This window comes from Cynocephalus volans, chromosome 8, assembly GCF_027409185.1.
Source record: "Cynocephalus volans isolate mCynVol1 chromosome 8, mCynVol1.pri, whole genome shotgun sequence".
Taxonomy (NCBI): Eukaryota; Metazoa; Chordata; class Mammalia; order Dermoptera; family Cynocephalidae; genus Cynocephalus; species Cynocephalus volans.
Window position 1 is genome coordinate 130,118,324 of NC_084467.1, and position 22,451 is coordinate 130,140,774.

Here is a 22,451-nt window from a genome sequence, read left to right on the forward strand (position 1 = left end):
GGAGGAACAGCTAAAGAATGTGTGATTTCACCAGATATCTCTGCTCACCTTGCTCCTATATGTTACTTGCTTGGATCCTAGAGTCCTGTGGTTTTGTGATTGCTGGTATAAAGAGAGCTCCAGACCTAATACCGTAATGGGATTGCTGGGCTTAAGAATATGTACCTTGAGCATAATGGTATATTCGTGCTTTTTGCTACTCTTGACTCGTGGTCTCTGAGACTTTTATTATAGTGTGCTAATAAGTCTTAGGTTTAGAAAGAGGTTTCCCCCTCATGGTGTCTTAGTTTGCTTAGGCTGCTATAAAAAAAATACCATAGACTGGGGGGCTTAAACAGCAAACATTTTTTTTCACAGTTCTAGACACTAGAAGTCCCAACATCAAGGCACTGGTAGATCACATGTCTGCGGAGGGCCCGTTTCCTAGCTTGTAGACAGCTGCCTTCTTGCTATATCCTCACATGGCTAAGAGGCCAGAGGTCTTTCGTGCTGCACCTACTCTTTCCCAACTCAATATATTCTGCCCTTAAGGAACTAATACTATCTGCCTTAAGAAACTATCTTACAGCATATCTTCCGACTCTTCCCCGGCGCCTTGGTTTCCTGTCATTTCCCTAGCTATCAGATTCCTCACTGCTCTCCTGTCTCCCTTTAATATTTCCCTTTGGTCCTTGTCTCTCATGGAGAGTCTGGTTTCAACTTTCTTTTTTGTTAACAGTTCAAAGTCTGAATCTCCAACATTGATTACTTGAACTTGAGTCTTATGTTTACTCACCAATGAAACATTTGCCATTGAATCTGCAAATTCAGAATCAAATTGATCAACTTTTCCCCCGACCTTGATAAACCTATTTTCCTTCTCACCACTCACTCGAGCACCCAAACCTTGGAGTTTTGTTGGCTGTATCAATTCTACCCACATAGATGATATCTATAAAAATGCTGAAAGTCCTTAAGGAAAAGGGGTCATGTATCCTCAAAATTGAATTCTGGCTCTGTAAATAAGCAACTATGAAGTCATGAGACTTTGTGCAAGTATTCTTTTCCAAATATAAAATGTTACATAATGAAAATGAATTTCCAGGGTAGACGTGATCTTAAGTACATTTGTAAATACACTACTGGGCAGGGAGAGTAGAGTTCCCTTACCGAGAATTGTTGCCCTCAATTTTTATAGAACAAAATACATTCCATTATGCATCCAAAGATTTATTCATTAAAAGTGAACTAATATATGACCATTGTGGCTGTGGGAGAAACAAGGAATTTGAGAGGCAGTCCACATGACCACTCAGAATCAGGAAATGCTTTGGCTAGTACAGATGGTCCTCTAAGATGAGCAAGGTGGTAAACTTGTGACTCCTGTGTGGTCTTGTCAGAAGTTTGATCTCACCTCCAACCTCCATCCGATGGATGGGGATTTGCACTGAAGAGAAGCTCTGTGAAGGAGCCAGAATGCCTGTGTCGAAATGGCCAAGTCAAAGTGCCAATTTACTGGGTACAGTGTGCTGTCATAGTGATTTACTTCTCAAACATCCATTGGACCCTACCTCTTGGAAGCTATGCAAATTGCAGAAATACAACTTTCATTCTAACTTAAAGGACATATTAACTGTCATTACCACCCTCCTCTTAACAGTGACTGGTTCAGAGATAGGTGTGCAGATAAGACACAAGTAGAGGGGTGGAGTTTTTTAGAAGAATTCTTTCTCTGGAGAACAATTGAAAGACCTTTTTTTTTTTTTTTTTGGTCTCCCACTGGATATGAACGAGGAAACATGAAGTGTTAATTGCCACTGGCAGCCATTTTACAACCTAGAAAGAGGAAACAGCCATAGAAAGGGACTGAAAAGGTGAACAGCAGAGTGGAGAGGAAAGAACATGACCCTTGACCATCATCACTGAGTCTACCAACAGCAAACCTGTCCTACTTCTTGACTTGTATTACATAAACTAGTAAATTGCCTTAGTGTTTAAGCCTTTTTGAGTTGGGTTTTCTGGTACCTGCAGCCCAAAGCATCCTAATTGATATGCATGGAATAAAGTATTGTCTTCTAGTTGTTTCAGATATATGGTATTGTGGCTCCTAAGCAAACTTGTAGAGCAGACATCTGTTTTCTACTACTTCAATGTGCACTAAATCACCTGAGGAGTGCACAAAAGTGCAGAGCCCAGGGTCTTACCCCCAGAGGTTGATTCCATAGATGGCCGTAACTCCTTCATTTTTAACAATCCAGGTGACTGACGGCATGCAATAGACACTGCTGCTGTACACCCAATATCCATTTCTCTCTTATGCCTTACTAAGAACACCCAGATTGTGTTAAGGGTGGCAAGATGAGGTGCTTGTTCATCTCAAGATGAATTTTGAGATAGGTGTGGCCATGTGACAGTTCTGGCCTAGAGTAGGGACCCCTCCTGACTGAAGAGGCAAAGCCTCATAAGGAGAAAGCTCTTTGCCCTACTTCTGAAAAGCAGATGGGATGCCTGGTGTTACGGGTGTCATTTTGCCACCATGAGGATCAAATCACAGGCCAAGGATGAAGAAGTAGGAGGCTGCAAGGAGCCTGGGTCCATAATAACATCCTCAAGCAGCTGCACCAATCCTGTGTCCTATTTTCATACATCTGGTCACATCAGAAAAATGAACCCCTATGTGAGTATGCCACTGTGGTCAGGTTTCTGTGATGTGCAACAGCCACACCTGATATTTGCTGACACACAGGTGCTCCAAAGACCACTCTGCAAAATGCTGCCCCATTATGCTAGGTATCCAGAAGGTTCTTAAATAAATAATTTGAGCTTGACTTTTTTTCTTGTATTTCCTTCTATTCTTACCTCTGTTATGGTTTTCTCTAAAGAATCATGTATTCTTTCAAAGTCTTGAGATGAAAATGAATAATGGATTCTCTTTTTCTTTTTTTTTTTTCCCGTGACCGGCGCTCAGCCAGTGAGTGCACCGGTCATCCTTATATAGGATCCGAACCTGCGGCGGCGGGAGCGACGCCGCGCTGCTAGCGCAGCACGCTACCGAGTGCGCCACGGGCTCAGCCCATGGATTCTCGATAATAAACAGTCAACCATAAAATTCAACTTTATTTGACTTTTAAAAATAAAATGTGACATCAAAGAGTACTATGCAGTGTAACAATGTTAATTTCTCCTAACTTTGCTTTCAGTAACTTGAGATTGTGGAACGTAGTTCCATTTTTCAATATTTACTAAATTGGGGTAGGGAGAATAACTACTCTGGAAAATATTAGGGAGACCCTAATTATAGCAGTTTCACAAACAAAAATTACAGGGCCTATGCTTTAGACAGTAGTATATTAATTGTATAACACTTGATAACACTCTCCATTACAACTTGCTCTCAGCTGGAAGCCGGGCTGCATTTGGTAGGCATAAATTTTAGCATATCTTATATTATCCTGAATAATTTTTGAACATTTTAAGTATAAAGCAGCTACTTAAAATTAGAGTTTTTACAGAAAGCATTCCATCAATTGCTTGTAAAATAAATGCAGCAGTAAACTGTTTCAGCAGCTTCTAAGTGAACTCCTTGCCAGATAATCCTTCAGTATGTGAGTCAGGGCATTAGCTCAGCCTTTAACCTGACTCAACACATCATATTAGCATCATTAATAGACTTTCCTAAAATGGTGTCCAGTTTCCAACTGTAGAAGAAAGTCAAAAATAAAATATTAGACTACAAACATTTCAGGAAAAACTTCTTACCTGTTAAATGAAAACATAAAATGTACTGAAAAGTTTCCATTTTATTACCTGGAAAATTCCCCCTAAACGATCTTACATATTAAAAGTTTTAAATGATACATTATAATTAATTACATGTGCCTCTCTACACTGTCATCTTGTAAAACAATACTATATTAATTCAATTAGAGTAGTCTGTCAAAGGTGTGCTTATGGAAAAGAAAAATGTTATGAAAGTTGAATCCCAATTAACTTTATGACTAATTGCAGAGTAACTGGAAACATTTTTTGTAAATCAGAATGAGAATTTTGTTTAAATTATGGGGTCTGGAAAAGATAGTAACAAATGAGGAGCTCAATTATTTGACTCTCAATTAGGTTTCCCATTTGTGAAATAGGGTCTCTTTAAGAGAGAAGAGAAGATGACCCTAGGAGGGCTACCTAAAAATGTGCTTTGTTTAAAGGAACTATTCACCATAAGCTTGGTCAATGCAACTTTCCTTTCCCCAACAAATGCACTGCAGACCACCTCGATTATCATAAATCACAGTGGCAGGACCAAACTTTCTGTTAGGGTCTTAGGGTAGCTACCTGGTTGGGGATGTGAAGAGAACACTTAGAATCTACTGTTTTGGCAATTTTTAAGTATGTAATACATGGTTATTAACTCTAGTCACCATGTTGTACAAGAGATCAGTTGCACTTATTCCTAACTGAAATTTGGTGTTCTTTGACCAACATCTCCCCAATCCTCCCCACCCTCTACTGTGGGTGTGTCTTATTTTTGTTTGAAAGATTTGTTATTGCCAGGTTGCTCGGAGAAATAAGCATGTATATATTTTTTACCCTAGGCAGGGGCATATGTGTGTGCATCCACCACTTTCTCTAGGGTAAGGCTATAATTTAGCTATTCCACAACGTATACGTATATACATTGTAAAGCTGCACTTACACAGCATATCATTTTTCCTTAAGGGGCATGTTTATTTGGGATGATTTGGCATCTGGCTGTCAGAGATTGGGAGGAGGAAGGGTGCTGAAGGTTCCTGAAGCTGTCCTTCCCACCATTACTGCTACCTGGTGCTACCTGGTCCACTTCTGCATTTGCCTAGCACCCTATTGCCCTGTCAGAGCCAACTGCTCCTCCACTCCACCCACCAGTGGGCTCTGGCACAAAAGAGTTCAGTGAGGAATCCTAACAGAGACCCCTCAAGTCACAAGCCTTGCAGACTGCCCCCCCCCCCCACCACCAGACTTGCCTCTGCTCTGACCTGGCCCCATGTGACAGGCCTCTTTCCCTCCCCAACTCTAGGCATAACTTCCAGCACTTCTCAAACTTTTCTAAATTAGCTCGATTGCTGAGGAAAGTAGGAAAAGATGTGGTTGCAAAAATCTATGTGACTCTCCATAACAAAATGTTTTGAAGTCTTTTGTCCTATCTTAAAAATTCATGCAAATTTATCATCCCACTCTATAACGTTTATTTTAATATAAAACATTTTAAATAACCTAGCAGTTAAATGAGTTAACTTTTCACTTTAAAAGATCTTCAAATAAAATTTATACTCTAGGAAGATGCCAATGACCAGTCAGGGCCACACACACACACACACACACTCACACGCACATGCACGCACACGCACGCACATGCACGCACGCGCATAGCACCCAGACATCCACAGAGAATGAACACTCCAAAGGGAGAAGCATAGATACTTAGACACCAATGTCTAAATGCACACATGAAGCATGTCCCTCCCCATCCCTAATCCCATAGATTCCTACTCTTTGCACTAAATATCAGGGGAACGGAGTGAGAAGGGGGAAAGTTGGGTGGGTCAAAATTATATCTTTCAAAAGTATTCTATAATATTAATTTTTAAGTCATTCAGATGAACTATAACCCAATTTGTCCAAATTAAAGAGATACAGCTAGGAGTCTCTTTTCTCACCATCTACATTTTGCTACTTGACCTTACAATTTGTTTCAGTTGTGTAGCTTAATATTCACAAGAGGAAAAGTCTAATCAAAGTGCCAACTTTGTTACCTCATCTTTTCTCTTCCAGTTATATTCTCTGTTGGTCATTCGAAGACTGATTTTGGCTGAGGGTAACCAAATACATGCATTGAACAGAAAAACTAAATTAGGAGTTTAAGAGTAAAGGCAGCAGGAGACTATTTTGAAATACCGATTTGCATTTTCCCTACAAGTCTCCCTTTCTTTCCCCAGAGGTTTGTAAAAGGCTCCCAAAAGTCCAACACAAGGGCTGACAAACTCAAATGAAAATAGGCAGATCACACAAAGTGGGCTGGATAAAGACAAGAGGGAGCGGTGTGGACTGTGGCAAACTGGAAAGCATCTACTCCCTCTATTGAAGCCAGCTGATAATCAGCTCTATCTTATTGTTGCCACACGTAGGAATAACGGCTGAGTGGTGGCAGACCTTCTCATTTTTCATGAAAACTTCAAAATCTGTATTTTTTAAATGTGAAACTACTGTGTATTTCTACTTGGCAATTAATTTAAAAATTTTTAAAGAAAACGTGTGGGGGCCAAACCCAGTGTACCAGCTGGATTCAGTCCATGGGCCTACCATTTGTGACTTTTGTCTCAAACCCATTCCAGAAGGCCTGATGAAGGAGAGAGGCCTACAGGCCCAAAACAGTAGGGACCTGTGCCCTGCTTCCTGGCAGTCCTTAGAACTCTGACTCAATAGCCCTCACAGTGCCCCATGGGGGCTGATATTAGGCCCTTAGCTCTAGCCTTGCCATAGACTCCTGTGCCCCAGGAGTAGTTTGGAAGAAGCAGAGAAGAAGACTTAAAAAGACTGTGTGGGCTGGGGTAATGGTTATCTCAGTGCTAGCCAGCTTAGACAGGTGATTCAGGAGCAGAAGGGGCTCCTGAAATCATGGTGCCCATCATATGACCCCAGAACAGGGGATGGAAGGTGAGCCATAAGGATGTCTGAGGTCCTAATTGCTGCTAAGGGAAAAGCATAATTATTTATTTAATGACTGTCTCTCCTCCCCATGACAGCAGAAACTGTGTATGGCTTGCTCACCAACTAGCACTTGGCATGGTGCCCAGCACACAGTGGGATTGCATTTTATGAGAATTATGCAAATGAAAAATAGTGAGATATAATTTATTAATAAGATCTCACTTTAAGCACACAGTTTGGAATCATGTAAATCCTCCCTCCAAATTAACAATTCCTTAAGAATTGCATAATATCTGTGCGGGCAGGTCACATGTATTGTAGACACTGGGATGGTGCAAATTAGAGTCACAAATCAAGTATGATTCTGTGGTGTTTAATCTGGGGCAGTTGAGAGGATGTTGACACCAGGCTTGGTAAGGCAGGGATGCTGAGCATGGAATGAAAGATCTTGAGTGCATTTTCTCTAGAGCAATGCCCTCCTATCCAGTCTTCTTTGTGTAATGCTTAGCATCATGATGCACACAACTGGATGCTAATAAGCATTTCATGACTATAATTACTTAGTGACTATCGAAGTGCACCTAAAAAAAAGTCATTTGACCCATGGCTGTGACTGTGGTTTGGAATATCCAATGAGCACGAATCAGGTTCCATATTCCCTTCAGTTGTTGGGAGCAGACCAGCTCCCCACAACTGGGCTCACTGTGAGACAGCCTATCCCCTCCCCATTTCTGTACTGCCTCCAACAGTACTATACGGCTCCACCAACCAGGGCAGGAACTGAGTATGACATAGAAGCTACTCTCCCCTGTCATGGGTATGAAGGGAAGGGCATGGGAGAGGAAGGAGCCACCTGGGTTTCAGTGTCTATAAGCCTATGATATGTAACCTCCCAGAAGCAATGTCGCAGCCAGGGCCCAAGAATAGGAACTAATGATAAACCCATACGATGCCCCCCCAAATCATTTTCTTAGAATTAAATGAATTTTACATGTATTGAAGTTTATGGTTTTCCTACCACTAAAAGGCTATCCCTTACTCATGGTGGTGGCACTATCATTATTTTTGGCAGGTTCAGATGCCCGGATTATCAGAAGCTTGCTTAAATCTGAAGTTCCCTGAACCTAAAGAAAAAAGTCAAAATGAGTCAAAAGAGTATTCTTTGTTCTCTAACTTAGCTGCTTCTCACCCCAACCTTTCCAAACAATACAAGAAACAAGCCAAAACCTAAAACTGGTTCTCCAACATAAGCTCTATCTTTTTTATTTCAAATCATCTTTGATGTTGTTTCAAGAGGTCTTGGACCAGCAAATTGTTTTGCATATTTATAGACACCAGAGAGAAAATTTCTACACCTTACTTGTAACTGGACTGGAAATTCCCAGTTTGGAAAGCAGGGAATCATCAACATCCAATGAGTTGCTTTTACCCCTTTATGTATGTTCCAGGGCTCAAGGCCCAGCCTTCCCACTGGTGGGACCGTCTTCCTTTCTTAGAGCTTTTGCCCCGTGTACCCCAAAATCTGCCTCCCAGAATGCAAGTAGCAGACAAGTAATAACTGTAACTATCATTCCTAGATACCACACATTATCTCATTTAATCCTCACAACAACCTGATGAGATGACTGCTGCCATTAGCCCCGTCTTACCAAGGAGGAAACTGAGGGTCAGAAGCATGAACAGCAAATGACTCTTTAGAAATGATACTCCTTACCTGCTCACAGGTTTTAGGTATAATGCAAGGTGCAAAATATGGTTCCTCTGTCTTAGTATCAATCACACTGCCATACACAATAATAACGAATTTCATGGTCACATTATTAATAGTCATTTCATTGTAGCTTGATAAAGTCTCCACATACGCGTGATTGAGCACCACACACTTCTGAAACTTTAAGTCCTACAATAAGATTGCAAATTTTTTTTCTATAAATCATACAAACTGATGAGGGGAAGAGGAACAGGTGAAGGGTCATGAAAATCAACTGCAATGTATATTGAGAAGTTAAAATTTAAAAATAAATAAATAATAAATAAATACCTTAACAAAACAAAATAAATAAATAAAATAAATCATACAAACTGACATATGGTATCAAGAAGAAAGCAAATTCACTGATCTGGTTCTTTGAGGGTGTCAGAAGGCACATGGACACTGGTGCCAACAGACAGAATTTATTTGGAGTTCAGAATGGCCTCTGACAAGTCTGTGACTTCAGTGTTTATATTATTGTTTCATGACCCTGGATGGGGTTGCCCAGCCCTGATTTATGAATTCTCAGCCAGCCACAGCAGGGTGGTCAGCCATGCCACATTGGATTTCTGTTGGCACAAGAACCAAAGTCTTAAAGATTCACAGGTTTTACCCAGCAGTAAGCAAATGCCCCACTTGTCAAGCAAACAAGTAACAAGAAGCCAAAACAAGACAAAGCAAGCACTGGGTCTGAGTCATGCCTCCAGGCCCAGAATTATAGACTTTAGAACTGGAAGGGAGCGGTTATGGGTTGAATTTTGTCTCCCACAAAATTCTTTTTTTTTTTTTTTAAAAGATGACCAGTAAGGGGATCTTAACCCTTGACTTGGTGTTGTCAGCACCACGCTCAGCCAGTGAGCGAACCGGCCATCTGTATATGGGATCCGAACCCGGGGCCTTGGTGTTATCAGCACCGCACTCTCCCGAGTGAGCCACGGGCCGGCCCTCCCACAAAATTCTTATGTTGAAGTCCTAACCCCCAGCCGTTCAGAATGTGACTTTATTTGGAAATAGGGTCATTGCAGATGCAATTAATTAAGATGAAGTCATACCAGAGAAGGGCGGACTCCTAATTCAAAATGATGGACGCCCTTATAAAAGGGGAAATTTGGACACAGCCTTGCATACTGGGAGAATGCCAAGTGAAGATGAAGGAAGCCTTCTACAAGCCAAGGAGTAAGGCCTGAACCACTTTCTGTCACAGCCCTCAGAAGGAACCAACCCTGCCAACTCCTTGATTTCAGACTTCTAGCCTCCAGAACTGGGAGACAATAAATTTCTGTTGTTTAAGCCACCCAGTGTGTGGTTCTTTGTTACAGCAGTGCTAGCACGCTAATACAGGAGCTTGGAGGTCAGTGGAATGTCCGGGACAGTGTCCTGACAGAGGCCATCAGCTCAGTCTGCTTTTAAAATGCATGTACATTTTGAGTTCTGTGATTTAGGAGGGTTTGGTGGGAGAGCATAATATCAGTGCATGGGGGTTCTAAAAAGTCTTAACTGGCTAGTTCCTAATGGAAAAGGACTAGAAAGAAATAAACCAAAGTATTAAATAGAGATTCTCTAGGGAGTAAAATTGGGGGTAAAAGGTTATTATTATTTTTTAATGCTTTGTATCTATATCTTCTCATTTATATGAGGAATATGTGTTGCTTTGAATGAAAAAAATTGTAAAGAACATGCACGTTATTACTGAGTCAAAGGTGACTCCATACAGTTTCAACCCTTCCATGCTAATTCTCTCCTCTAGAGTTTCATACTAGACTCTAAATTTGTCCTACTCCTCATTAAGAGGCAAGGCAAAAGGAAAAGAGAAGAATCTCAATCTCCTTACCCCTATGGTAAAATTTTTCTGAAATTACCACATAGCAAACAAAACATGACTAGCTTGTGTGACATGTTAATTTTTTAACCCAATGTTTACATCCAGTGAACATTTATCTCTCAGTTCAGTGAATATTGTTGAACTTCAGGTCTGTCCCTTCTCCAGTTCCTGACTCATAGTAGGGGTTCAAATAATTATTAAATGGGATATAAATATGGGATTGTAAATTATTCCAGTCCAGGGACAGACTTGAACCACTACTCTTTGGAGGGAAACTTCATAAAAGAGGTTTAGTCACCTCAATAACAATTTTGAAAAGACAGGAGATTTATATTAATGTAGACAGAGTAGACTATAATAAATACCAGATCGCATGTTCATTAAATCATTCTGATTAATACCATGCTTGACTCTTGGGAGATCTATCTATGCAATAATTGCTGAATCTACTGTTTTGTTTTGTTTGTTTGTTTTTGTAAGCAACGATTGCAGGTAGCTTAGGAAAATTAGCTGTGACAAGAAGATTGATTATATGTGGGAAGTCAGGATAAGAGAGTGGTTAAAATTCTAGCAATCTCATTTTAGAAAATCAGACACAACCTTTCTTTCTATCTTTGTCTCAAAAATATGAAAAGCATTTTGAAAAAATACGGGACATAAAAATTCATTCGTATTTTAATCATGTAACTTACCTCATCAACGAGACTTGATTCAAAATACTGATAGGCAGTACTAAGGGCAAGCTTTAGCCATATTTTATATTCCAGGGTTGGCCAGAAGACATCAAAGCCTTCATATAAATCCTCCAGGGAGATAAAGCAGGCCTGAAAAGACAAGGTACCAGGCCACAGCCAGCTTTATTTGGAACTAAATTAAAAGACCATCAAAAAACAAGATGCTTGTAGATTTAATCTTCATTTTACCTCTCAGAAAAACTATCAGTTCTAGCATAATCGTGATACTCTGATATTTAAAAGCATCTGTATTGTGGAAAGGTTGTTTGCTATGTATAAGATTATAAAACTCATGGTCCAGTTAAAGTGATAGACTTAATAATAGGCCAGGAAAATTCATATCAGTCAACAAATATAATAAAGGATATGTCTCATCAGCCCAAGATTCAAGAACTAAGCCATACACACACACACACACACACACACACACACATGAACAAAGCCATATAAATGTATCTATTTTTATCATCACAATAGACAATGTGGGGTCATTCACAGTATGTTTCCAGAAGTGGACTGCTTACCTGGATAAGGAAGACTACTCTTTCTGAATTCAAGTTAAATGAACATCAATGAATCCAATTCAGCCTTGTGACTAAATTCATGCCTTCTATCCGGAAGAGTTTCCGCAAATGAGATGGTATGAAATTGATCAAACAACATCCCATTCTACTCCACATACCCCTAAGACTCTGGATCTGACTCTTTCGCATCTAACAGTCCCAAAAGATTGAGAATTCTCTATATCAGAAACTTTGGCTCATTTCTATTTGAATTCCCCACACCTAGGGGAATGTGAGGCCCCTTATTTTGGGAATAGATAACTTCTTACTTAGCAAGTGAAAAATGAAAGAAAGGAAGTTTAAAAACAAATGCACTTTAAAAACACATCTCTCCTATTGGTGGCCATTTTTTGAGCACCTGTATGTCCCAGGCACTTTACACAGATATTTTCCTTATCCTCATAACATCAAAAGGTAGGTTTTCTCTCTACTTAATAGACAAGGACGTTAAGACTCAAGGAGTTTAAATAACTCACTCCAGTTCCCACAGGCAGAACGCAGTGGCGCTTGGCAGAGCCTGGCATGCAAGACACTACATCTGCCTTCTCTCAGTTAGTCTACCCTGCCTCGTGATAGCTGGCTCGATGACTAAATAAGACACCAGAACCCAAAGGAGGAAAAAGTGCTGGCTTTCCTCATTCACTTGAGGAAAAATTGACTAATAACCTGTGACAGAATTATTTTCTTACCTGTAAAATAGTTTCACAGATGACAGTATATTCAAATTCACGCTTAAGCAGGCAGTTCAGCTCTCCAATTACGTCCCCACTAGTACAGTACTCTGTATATACGGTTTTGGACTCTCTATCAGGCCTTAGGCTTCTCTGTATCCCAAAGGTAGGAGGTGAACTATGCAACTGCAAAGAGAAATAAAAAATTAAAAACCCTTCGATCTAACCACAGGAGCTCCTGCTATTGCTTGCAATGATTCCAATGGAAGGCAAAGATTCTTTATGAATCCTGACAGGTGTGAAGGAAGAATTAGGCTTCATGAATATCACAGTTTCTTTCACATTTCAACACCCCAGGGCAGAGATTTGTTTCTAATCTTTAGCCTTACAGATGACCCCTATTTACAACTTTCTACTTATACCTTTCTTATACAAAAATCCCACCAAAACTAGTAAATTATAGTCTGCAGCTACTGCAATTACCCACTCTGAGTGCACTTGATAGTCTGAACATAATGGGCTATTGCATGGGCGCATATATTAGATATCATGAATTAAGCCAAGAAACCAGTAAAAGCCTTGTCTTCCTTTAGAATGCTTAAGAATAATTACCATGAGACATCGACAGAAAAAGTTTTTAGGATGAACATAGGATGGTTAAGTTACTTCAGGAAGGGAACTGGTAGGCATGAGTGGAGAAAGAGGACAGTCAGGGGGAAGGTGCAGGAATCAAGGAGAAGGATTTCAGAATTTCCCAGAAAGTTTAGCTGTAAACATCAACGCAGAAGACTATTGTTCAGGACAAAGGTAACAGGGAGCAAAACGTCACTGAAGAGGTTGCTGTAAAAACTGCCTCCTCTTTTAAGGATTACCATTAAGATTTTCGAGGCATTCAGGCTTCCAAAGGATTTCGAATCTTTTTAAATGGCCATTTTTTTAATGTTTATGTATTTATTATAAAGGATATTACAAAGGATACAGGCGAAGAGATGCATAGGGTGAAGTATGGGAGAAGGGGCGCAGAGCTTCCATGCTCTCCTGGGCATGCCACCCTATTGGAACCTCCACGTGGTCCGCTATCCAGAAGGTCTCAGAACCCTGCACCTCTGGCTTTATTACATAGCCATCTGGCTTTATGGATGAAATAGTTGTCCACTGGCGATCAGCTTAACCTTCAGTCCCTCTCCCTTCCCTAAAGGACGAGGGGTGAGAATGAAAGTTCCAACACTCTCATCACAAAGTTGGTTCCCCTGGCAACCAGCCCCCATCCAAAAGCTACCTAGGGCTGCCAGCCATAACCAACTCATCAGCATACAAAAAGGCAGCACTTGCGTCGAAATTTTTTAAAAGTTGTATGCCAGAAAAGCTGACAAAGACCAAGTATATACTGTATTTCAAAATATTACATGGTGATTGGCAGGATTTCATTCTTTTCAATGACCAAACAGTATTCCATTGTATATGCAAGTACATATCACATTTTCTTTTCCCATTTATCTGTTGATGAACACAGGTTCCATATATCGGCTATTGTGAATAGCACTGCAATTGTTACGGAACTCAGGTCCTGCTGCCCGCCACCTTGAGAGAAAAAAAAAAACTCAGAAGTCAAACGGTTGGTGTTAGAAAAGCAGATGTATTCAGCTGAAGGAGATGGTAGACTGTCCCATCTCAAGGACTTGGATTTACTGAGGGGTTTCTAAAGGAGGGTTGAGGGAATGGAATGTGGGAAGTGAAAAGCAGGAGAGAAGGAGACATGAACTATGAGGAGTCTGTGTCTACGAGTCAGGTACAAGGTCTCGCCAAGGCTTCTTCTGGTTTCTGTTTACATCTTTGCTGTTATCTCAGGACCCTGCAAGATTTTTATTTGTTCTGGAGTAGAATCACCTTCTCTGCAGTGTTTTGTGTAGTTTTGCTTCGCAGAGCTCTGGATGACCTGGCTGGTGCCCAAGGTCGGCTTCCAGTCATTTGGCCTTGGGCACTTCTCTCAAAGAAAGAACTGTTGGCTTTGCAAAGTACCGATTAGCTTCTCAGCCTTGTTTTCCTACTTAGCAAACAAGATAAGAAAGTCAGGGGATGCGAAGAAAGAGTGAAGATACAAAAAAACTGTCCTTTTTAACATACCGCCCCCCAACCCCTTTGCAGCCCAGCCGGTTTTAGGTCCCGATATGGCTTCAGTTCTGCTCACTCCAACACAATATGCATGTGGGTCCGATACTGCTTCAATATACTGATTTCCTGTTCTTTGAATATATACACAGTAGTGGGATTGCTGAATCACAGTTTTATTTTTTTATTTTTTTTTACATTCTCGGATGCTGTTGAGGAGCAGTTGGGCAGTAGGGAGGGAGGGGGAAAGAGGAAGGAAATGGAAGAAGGAGAAGGGGAGGAATTGAGGCCTTGGACCCCCCTCATTCCCACAGGGGAGACCGGGGGGCTTCCAGCAGTGGCTTGGTCATTGCCGGGCTGGGTGCAGATGTCAGGGGGTGTGGCTAAAGCCCTCACCCCCCACCACTCCAGCTCGGGAACTGGGGCCCTTCTTGCTGAGGCTTGGTGGTTCTTGCTGGGCTGGCTGCGCATATGGGGTGGGGGGGCAGTGCGTAGCCGAGGCACAGCTCAGGAGAGCCCAGCACACTTCCTGCGGGCAGCTCAGTGGTCACTGCTGGGCTGGTTGCGGGTGTTGGGGGGCAGGCCTCCAGACCTCCCCCTTTTCTGGCATGGTAGCCCAGGGGACTTCCGGTCCTTATAGGTGATACAGGTGTTCTTTGGTGAAATGAGACCTTTACGAGTTAATATCAAAGTTTGTCTCTGATTGCAGGTGCTTTGTTTTTTCTTTCAGTTCTGTGTTGGATTATTTGCTGTTCCTACCACTTAAACTCTGCACTGGAACTAATTTGTTGTCCTTTGCTTACTACTAAACCAGGGGAACTTCCTGTGGGGACCAGCACTTGAGCTCTGTGGTTGAGGTAAATTGCTGCTTTGCTGCTGTTTCCCTAGGAAAGGCTTTTTGTGCAGCTCAGCATTTAATGGTTGGCTTTAGAGGTACTTCCGGTTCTCATGCAACCCTGTGCACCTGAGTTGGGTAGAAACTCTGGTCTGGGCCTGAGACTTTTCATCAAACAGCACCCCTTGTAATTCTATATTCCTGACCAGTCTTCTCTGAGTGGTCCTACGCTGGTTGGAGGGCAGATCAACTGTCCTTGCTGTGCCACAGTGTTCTCCCTGTGTGCCCATCTCCCCCACTGCCTGTGATCCAAACACTTCCCATGGGCCGGGCCATGCTTCAGTCCCTTGCAATGACTCATCAGCCTCTGAGTGGCTTTTTTCAGTTGTTGTGGCTCCTCAGTCCTATGTGGGTCCAAGGGAACCCTATCAGTGGTCTTGCTGTCCTTCCCCCCTGCCGCCTTCAAACAACTTCATCAAAAGGGCACAGCTGCTGCTTTTGCCGGCTCCTGCCCCATGCACTCAGCAGCTCCAGCCTGGAAGCAGCTGGGGCTCAAAACAGTCAGAATGGTTTTTTCTTTCCTTTCATCATGGCTTCTCCTGCCTTCATACACTCCATAGGTCTCTCCTCCTCTTCCCCTGAGCTCTAGAGGCCCCAGCTTAGCTGTCATTGCTTTTTTATAGTTGTAAGATGGTTGATTTGTGAGAGAGTGAGTGATGCTGGGAACTTTCTATTCCACCACCTTGGCTGTAAGATCTATTTTTAGTTCTCTGAGGAATCTCCAGTTGTTCTCCATAATGACTGTACTAATTTACATTCCCACCAACAATGTATACAATTTTTCTTTTCTTCCCATCCTCACCAACATGTGTTATTCTTAGTGTTTTTTAAAAAACAATAGCTGTTCTAAGTGGGATGAGTGATATCTCATGGTTTTGATTTGCATTTTCCTGATGATTAGTGACGTTGAGCATTTTTTCTTACGTACTTTGATCATTTTTATGTTGTCTTTTGACAACAATTTCTCAGGTCATTTGCCCAATTTTTTAATTGGATTTTTTTGTTGTTGTTTCTTTTGTTTTTTTGGCTGTTGAGTTGTATGTTCTTTGTGTATTCTGGATATTAATCCTTTGTCCAATGAATAGTTCCCAAATATCTTCTCCACATTTTGGCAGGTTGTCTTTCTCTTCACTGTTGATTTTTTCCTTTGCTGTGCAGAAGCCTTTTAGTTTGATATAATCCCATTTGTCTATTTTTGCTTTTGTTGCCTGTGCTTTTGAGGTCTTTTCCCAGGCCAATGATCTGAAGTGTTTTTCCCTTATGTTTTTGTCTAGTAGGAATTTTGGGTCTTACTTTCAAGTCTTTAATCCATCTTGGAGTTGAATTTTGCACATTGTGAGGGATAGTGGTGTCACTATTCTTCTGCATATGGACAATGAGTTTTTACAGAACCATTTATTGAAAAGACCGTCTTTTCCCCAGTGTATATTGGGGTGGTGGAGGAGTGGTTGGAGGTGAGTCAACCTAGACCTTGGGCCTCACCTATGTTCCTGTGGTTCTTTTCTATCTTGTCCACTCCCTAGCCTTGGGGCTACAGATTGCAAAACCAGTTTCTGCCTTCCTCACTCTTTGCTCCCCTGCAAGACTGGATCTCAGATCAGACATAGAGACCAGCTTGTCTGATCATAGATCATAAGACCTCCATTCCAGAAAGGGTCCTGCCCCGTACCCTGGAGGAATGAATGCTACACAGAGAGGCCAAGAAGAATCTAAATTGCCATAATTTTGAGAGCAGTTCAAAGGATCTTTGGGTAATAAAGAATGCCTCTGCTTATTGCAAACCAAGAAGAGAAGATGACATCTGTGGTAGGTGGCATTCTTAAGAAGTCTGCCCAAGATTCCTGTCTGTTATTCAATCAAACACTAATCTACATACTGCTATGAAAGGACTTTGCAAATGGAATTAAGATCACTAATCAGCTGGCCTTAAAGAGATAATCAGGTTATCCTGGTGGGCCTAATGTAATCATATGAGCCCTGGAAAGTAGAAGAGAAAGGCAGAAGAGTCCATCAGAGAGATCCAGCGATATGAGAAGGATTAGACTTGGCCTTGCTAGTCCTGAAATGTGAGGACCTGCACGAAGGAACCAAAGAAAAGCAGGGCCTACTGTCCTATTGCCCTAAGGAACTGGATTCTGGCAACAACCTCAATGCACGTTGGAAACAGATTCTGTTCCCAGAGCTTCCAGAAGGAAATGCAGCCCTACTGACACCTTGATTTCAGCCTTGTGAGACTCAGAGAAACGAGCTGAGCCAGCCAGACTTCTGACCTACAGAACAGTAGAGATAATTTTGGTAAAGATAAATTTTTGGTAATTTGCTATTTACGGCATCAATAGAATACTAATATAACCTCTTTAGACCAAGTATCAGTGGAGATTTTATATATATATACACACACACATTTTTTTTCCGCCTGCTGGCTGGCTGGTATGGGGGAACTTATATTTTAAGAAGGCTTAGCTAGTCCAGTCATTGCAGGAAAATTCCCCAAAGGAACGTGCATGTTTCAGCTTTTAAGTATTTGATGTGACATATTTCGTATATACTGGTAGCAGTATATATTTGTTAGGATTCTAATGGGAGTATAGCTTAAGCACATGGGCACTGGAGGCAAACTATATGGGTTCAAAGCCTTCTTTGGCCTCTTAGTATGTATAGTTGGGGCCAAGTGAATTAATTTCCCTGTACATCAGTTTTCTCATATAAAAAATGGGGTTGTTATAAGGATTAAATGTCATAACATATTCTCTTTCTTGACTACTCTTTTAAAAATTACCACTGACCACTTCATATATCCATCACCTTTAACATACTATATATTTAACTTATTTACTTTTTCCATTGTCCCTCTCCTATCCCTCCACTAGGAAAAAAGCTCCAAGAAGGCAGGGACTTTTGTCTGTCTTGTCAATCCCATGCTTAGAATGGACTATACATGGTAGTAACGAAGTAAATATTTGTTAAATGAATGAGTGAATAAATGAATAAAAAGTGCTCAGAATAGTGCCAGATACTTCATAATTGTCATGTTGTGTTAGTATTATATTTATTATAATTGTTTATTTCTTTGGTATTGTTAAGATCTGAAATACCCATCATAAGAACAGAAAGCCAAATATATTATTTTCCCTGTAACAAGGCTTTGTCATTTATGACCATCACCTAGGATCTAGGAATTATTTGGGTCATACGCTGGGACACAACCACATATTCAGTTACTAAATTACTCGTATGCAGATGCAAAGGATTCTTGTCCCCATCAGCCCACAGAAATCCTTCTCTCTCCCTCACTGGTCAACAAAAGCCTCCCATTGGTCCAATTAACAGTTGTATTTTTTATCCTCATTCCGCCTGACCTCTATGAGCATCTGGCTTTGTAGCCCATTCCCTCATTCTTGAACTCCCCTTTCCTTTAGGTGAGTAATTTAAGCTACATCAAGTGTTGCTTTGAACATTCTGGTCTGATATTCCATCCACGGTCTGAACATCCTGAAAAATACTGCTCCCCCCAGGATTGCTGTGAGGAATAAGTAATGACTATAAGAGTATTTTGTAAAACAGAAAGCATATTTCAGGTCTTGAGTATTATCATTAACTCTCAGCTGGAGCACTCACTCTGAGCAGAAATGGTTTCATTTGGAAAAGAGATTATGTTAAAAATTTAAACTTTTTTGATTCCTAAATTTCTCCTTATGCTACAATTACATATTTCAAAATACTTTTTAAGTAAAGAATCAATTGTTCCTTACAATTGCCATTCCTGAAATAATTAAGTAGATCCCTTGTGGCATTTCACCTTCTTTACAAATGACATCTCCATAGTCAAAGTAGGCAAGTTTGGCTCTTTCCTGAATAAAAATAAAAGGGAGGGAGAGTCAACGCAAAAGCTTCATAGTCTTCTTTTCTAAATAATAATAATATTTTAAATCTAAAAATGATTTTCAAGTAGAATTAAAAACCCAAACTATATTCTTGGTTTGTTGATGATGCATAATGTGATGACATACCACATCAACTTTTAGAAATAAAAGGACAAGCAAACAAACTGTAGACTTTGTGATTAGTACCTAGCTCAGTACTGACATAAACACCCAATAAATGTTTATGGAATGAATGAATGAAGTAATGAGTGAAAAATTTTTTTAGCCCCTGTTTAGGGCTTGGGTTATAATGGCAAAGTAAACAAACTACCTGCCTCCAGAAGAACTTTTACTTAGGGTAGGTAGGTATGTGATAATCATGACACAGGAGACAGGGACAAGGTGCTATAGAAAAATGCAGAAAAGACACAGGACCCTGTCTTAGTTATTCAGTGAAGCCTCAACAGAAGAAGGGACAACTAAGCTGAGATCTGAAAGAAGAGTACCATACAGCCAGGATAAGATGAGTTGAAGACCATTCAGGGCAGAAGATTCAGTATATGCAATGACCCAGAAGCAAACAGAATGTCTGCAGGTGGGGTAAGTGCAAAAGATTAAATACCGTGTCAGGCAGAGAGGGATGGAGGCCAGGGCTGAGTTACGCATTAGGCACTGATAGTGCCCAGGGGTCCACAATACTTTTAGGGACTCACACAATGTTTTAATTTCTTTTAAAATCAGAAGGGGAAAAAAATAAATTTTAGGTAGAGAAAAATGTTTTCATATATAATACTAATATATTCATCACTATATTAACACAATCATAAAGTACAATTTTTTTATATATATATATATATATATATATTTTTTTTTTTTTTTTTTATGGAGGAAGAGGCCCACTGAGGCAAAAGTGGCAAGGGCCCATAAGACTGATAATGCAGCCCTGGTGGAGACAGGGCTGGAGAGGTGAGCCAGACCAGGTCTTGAAGGGTCTCATGAACATACCAAAAGCTAAGGTTTTTCCCAAACCCAGTGAGGAGCTACTGAAGGGTTTTTAACAGAAGAGTTATGGTGACAGAATAGCATTTTAGAAAAGTGTGCAGGAGACATATTTCCCAATCATCCATAGTGGTTATCTCTGAGTGTGGGGTGGAGGAAACAGCTCTCACTTGTCACTTTATGTATTTCTGAATTGTTTGACAGTCTCGAAATAAGAGACGATGTCACAATTTAAAGAAAAGAAGCTTACCTAAGGCCCAATCATCCAGCTTATGTATTATTCAGGCCTTGTTTTCTACCACTGTCTTCTGCTTATATTTACAGACTATTACCTTTTTAATTAATTGCACCAGATGGGGGATGAAAGAAGGGAGGTGTAAAGAAAATTAACTTTACTATTGTTGCTCCTTTAGAGCTGTGGTGGAGACCAAGATCGAAATTACAGTCTACAATAAGGGGAGTCTGTTTTGTTTTACTATGTGGATTTTAGCTATCTGTGATGAAAATGAGGGGCTATTCCTAATGAGAATTCCACACACCCATGTGTTCCCAATTCATTACAATTTTTATCCTGGTGAAATCTGATTTAAATGGCTATCAAGAACCAACGTATTAAGGAAAAGGGCCACTTAAAGAGTGAGATGTCTAGAAGGGAGTAGAGAAAGTCCAACAGCTCTGCATACGTATGGCAAGTTAAGGAGGGGAGCAAGGTTGTATCTTGGCTACACATTCACTTCAGGTGTTTGTGAGTCATTAATTTATGGAGTTTTCTTATTATTATTATTTTTACCATTCCTCCCCCTCCCTCACTCACTGCTGGATAGTCAGTTAATCATACTTGTTAAAATTATTACCTCTAAAGAACCAAATTCTATCTTAAAATTAGATTTTTAAAAAACTGAACAGGATGCAAATTGTCATAAACACCTTTTAGGTACCTTCTTTCCAGTCCAAGCCTGCCCCATACCCATTTATTTGAGATCTGTCCTCCAAACTACCCCCAATGGCCCCAATGTTGTAGTCTTGTTCAGGCTTCAGAGACATTGCTAGGCCTCTGACCAAAGAATGACCTGCATAGGCTATGTGCCAGACTCTCAGAAACTGTGTGCAGGCATACAGGATTGGTGCTTAGTGGCCATTAGATAAGAAGGAAAATAAGTCCTGGAGATTCTTGGACCTTGGGAACCTGGCCAGTTCCCAGGGTCAGAGAACCTCCTGAAGACTTATAAGAGCAAAACATTAATAGAATAACCACAGCTGCATGTTTGCACGCAAACTAATGTTATCAGTCTGCAGCTGGGTAACATAAGCAGGGTTTCTCCAAATCGCTCTCTGAAGTCTCATCCGTGGAGTGGACGCACTGCCCGGGACAATTCCAAATGGGACTCCAGATTGCTGTTCACGGGACTTCCCAGCACTGCTTGGATCTGGATGTAGGTGTTTCCTCAATTTGGTGATATAAATACTGTTCAATTCTTTTTTTAATATTCCTGCATAATCTTGCTTTCTTTGCTTCCTTGCTTATTGCTGTATCTTAATAAATATTATAAACTGGCTTATTAGTGTGATGAGTCTTTTACCAACGAATCCTTTGAACCTAAAAGAAATTAAAATAGGCTCCTGCACATGAGGGTTCCTCCTCCTTTTCACAGCCACACGTCTATTCCTCAAGGCCGGACATCTCATTCTAGGTAAGCCAGATGGATTTCTCTCTCAAGAATTTGAACTGAGAGATACAGAGACTGGGAGTTGAGAACTGAATCATCATAGCCAAGCACTAGAGGAAGGGTGCACGAATTTCTACCATTGATATCTCAGAGCTGGCCTGGTTCCCATCTTGCTCAAGATTGGTTAGTGTTATAAACTGAATGATTGTGTTCCCCCAAAATTTATATGTTAAAACTCTAACCCCTCAATGTGATGGTATTAGGAGGTGGGGCCTTTGGGAGGTAATTAGATTATGCGGGTGGATCCCTCATTTTATAGTGCCCTTATAAAAGTCACCTCAGAGAGTTCCCTTGCCCCTTCCCCCATGTGAGAACACAGCAAGAAGAAGGCCATCTATGAATCAGGAAACAGGCCCTCACCAGATACCAAATCTGCCTTGACCTTGAACTTCCCTGCCTCCAGAACTGTGAGGCATTTTTGTTGTTTACAAGACACCCAGTCTAGGGTACTTTGTTACAAAACACCCAGTCTATGGTACTTTGTTACAGCAGCCCAAGCTAAGACAGTCAACTGTTTCTTAGCTTCTGCATACTACTACAATATCTTTTCAGTAAACTTTCCCTTTGCTTAAACTAGTTTAAATAAGGTTCTATTACTTTCAACCAAAGGAGTCTTAATTTAACTAAGTTTGAAATCAAATTCGAAGGAAAATGT

General features: G+C 40.8%; 1 protein-coding gene across 1 annotated transcript in view; it reads right to left on the reverse strand.

Moving 5' to 3' along the window:
* Positions 1-7,688: 7,688 nt before the first annotated feature.
* SLC9C2 (solute carrier family 9 member C2 (putative)) overlaps positions 7,689-22,451 on the reverse strand; it is a 104,635-nt gene continuing 89,872 nt past the window's right edge. Inside the window, exons 21-25 of the mRNA XM_063105912.1 lie at positions 18,960-19,058; positions 12,222-12,389; positions 10,928-11,059; positions 8,375-8,560; positions 7,689-7,784 (exon numbers count right to left, since the gene is read on the reverse strand). Of these exons, the coding sequence (XP_062961982.1) occupies positions 7,689-7,784; positions 8,375-8,560; positions 10,928-11,059; positions 12,222-12,389; positions 18,960-19,058 (681 nt within the window). The remainder of the gene's footprint in view (positions 7,785-8,374; positions 8,561-10,927; positions 11,060-12,221; positions 12,390-18,959; positions 19,059-22,451) is intronic.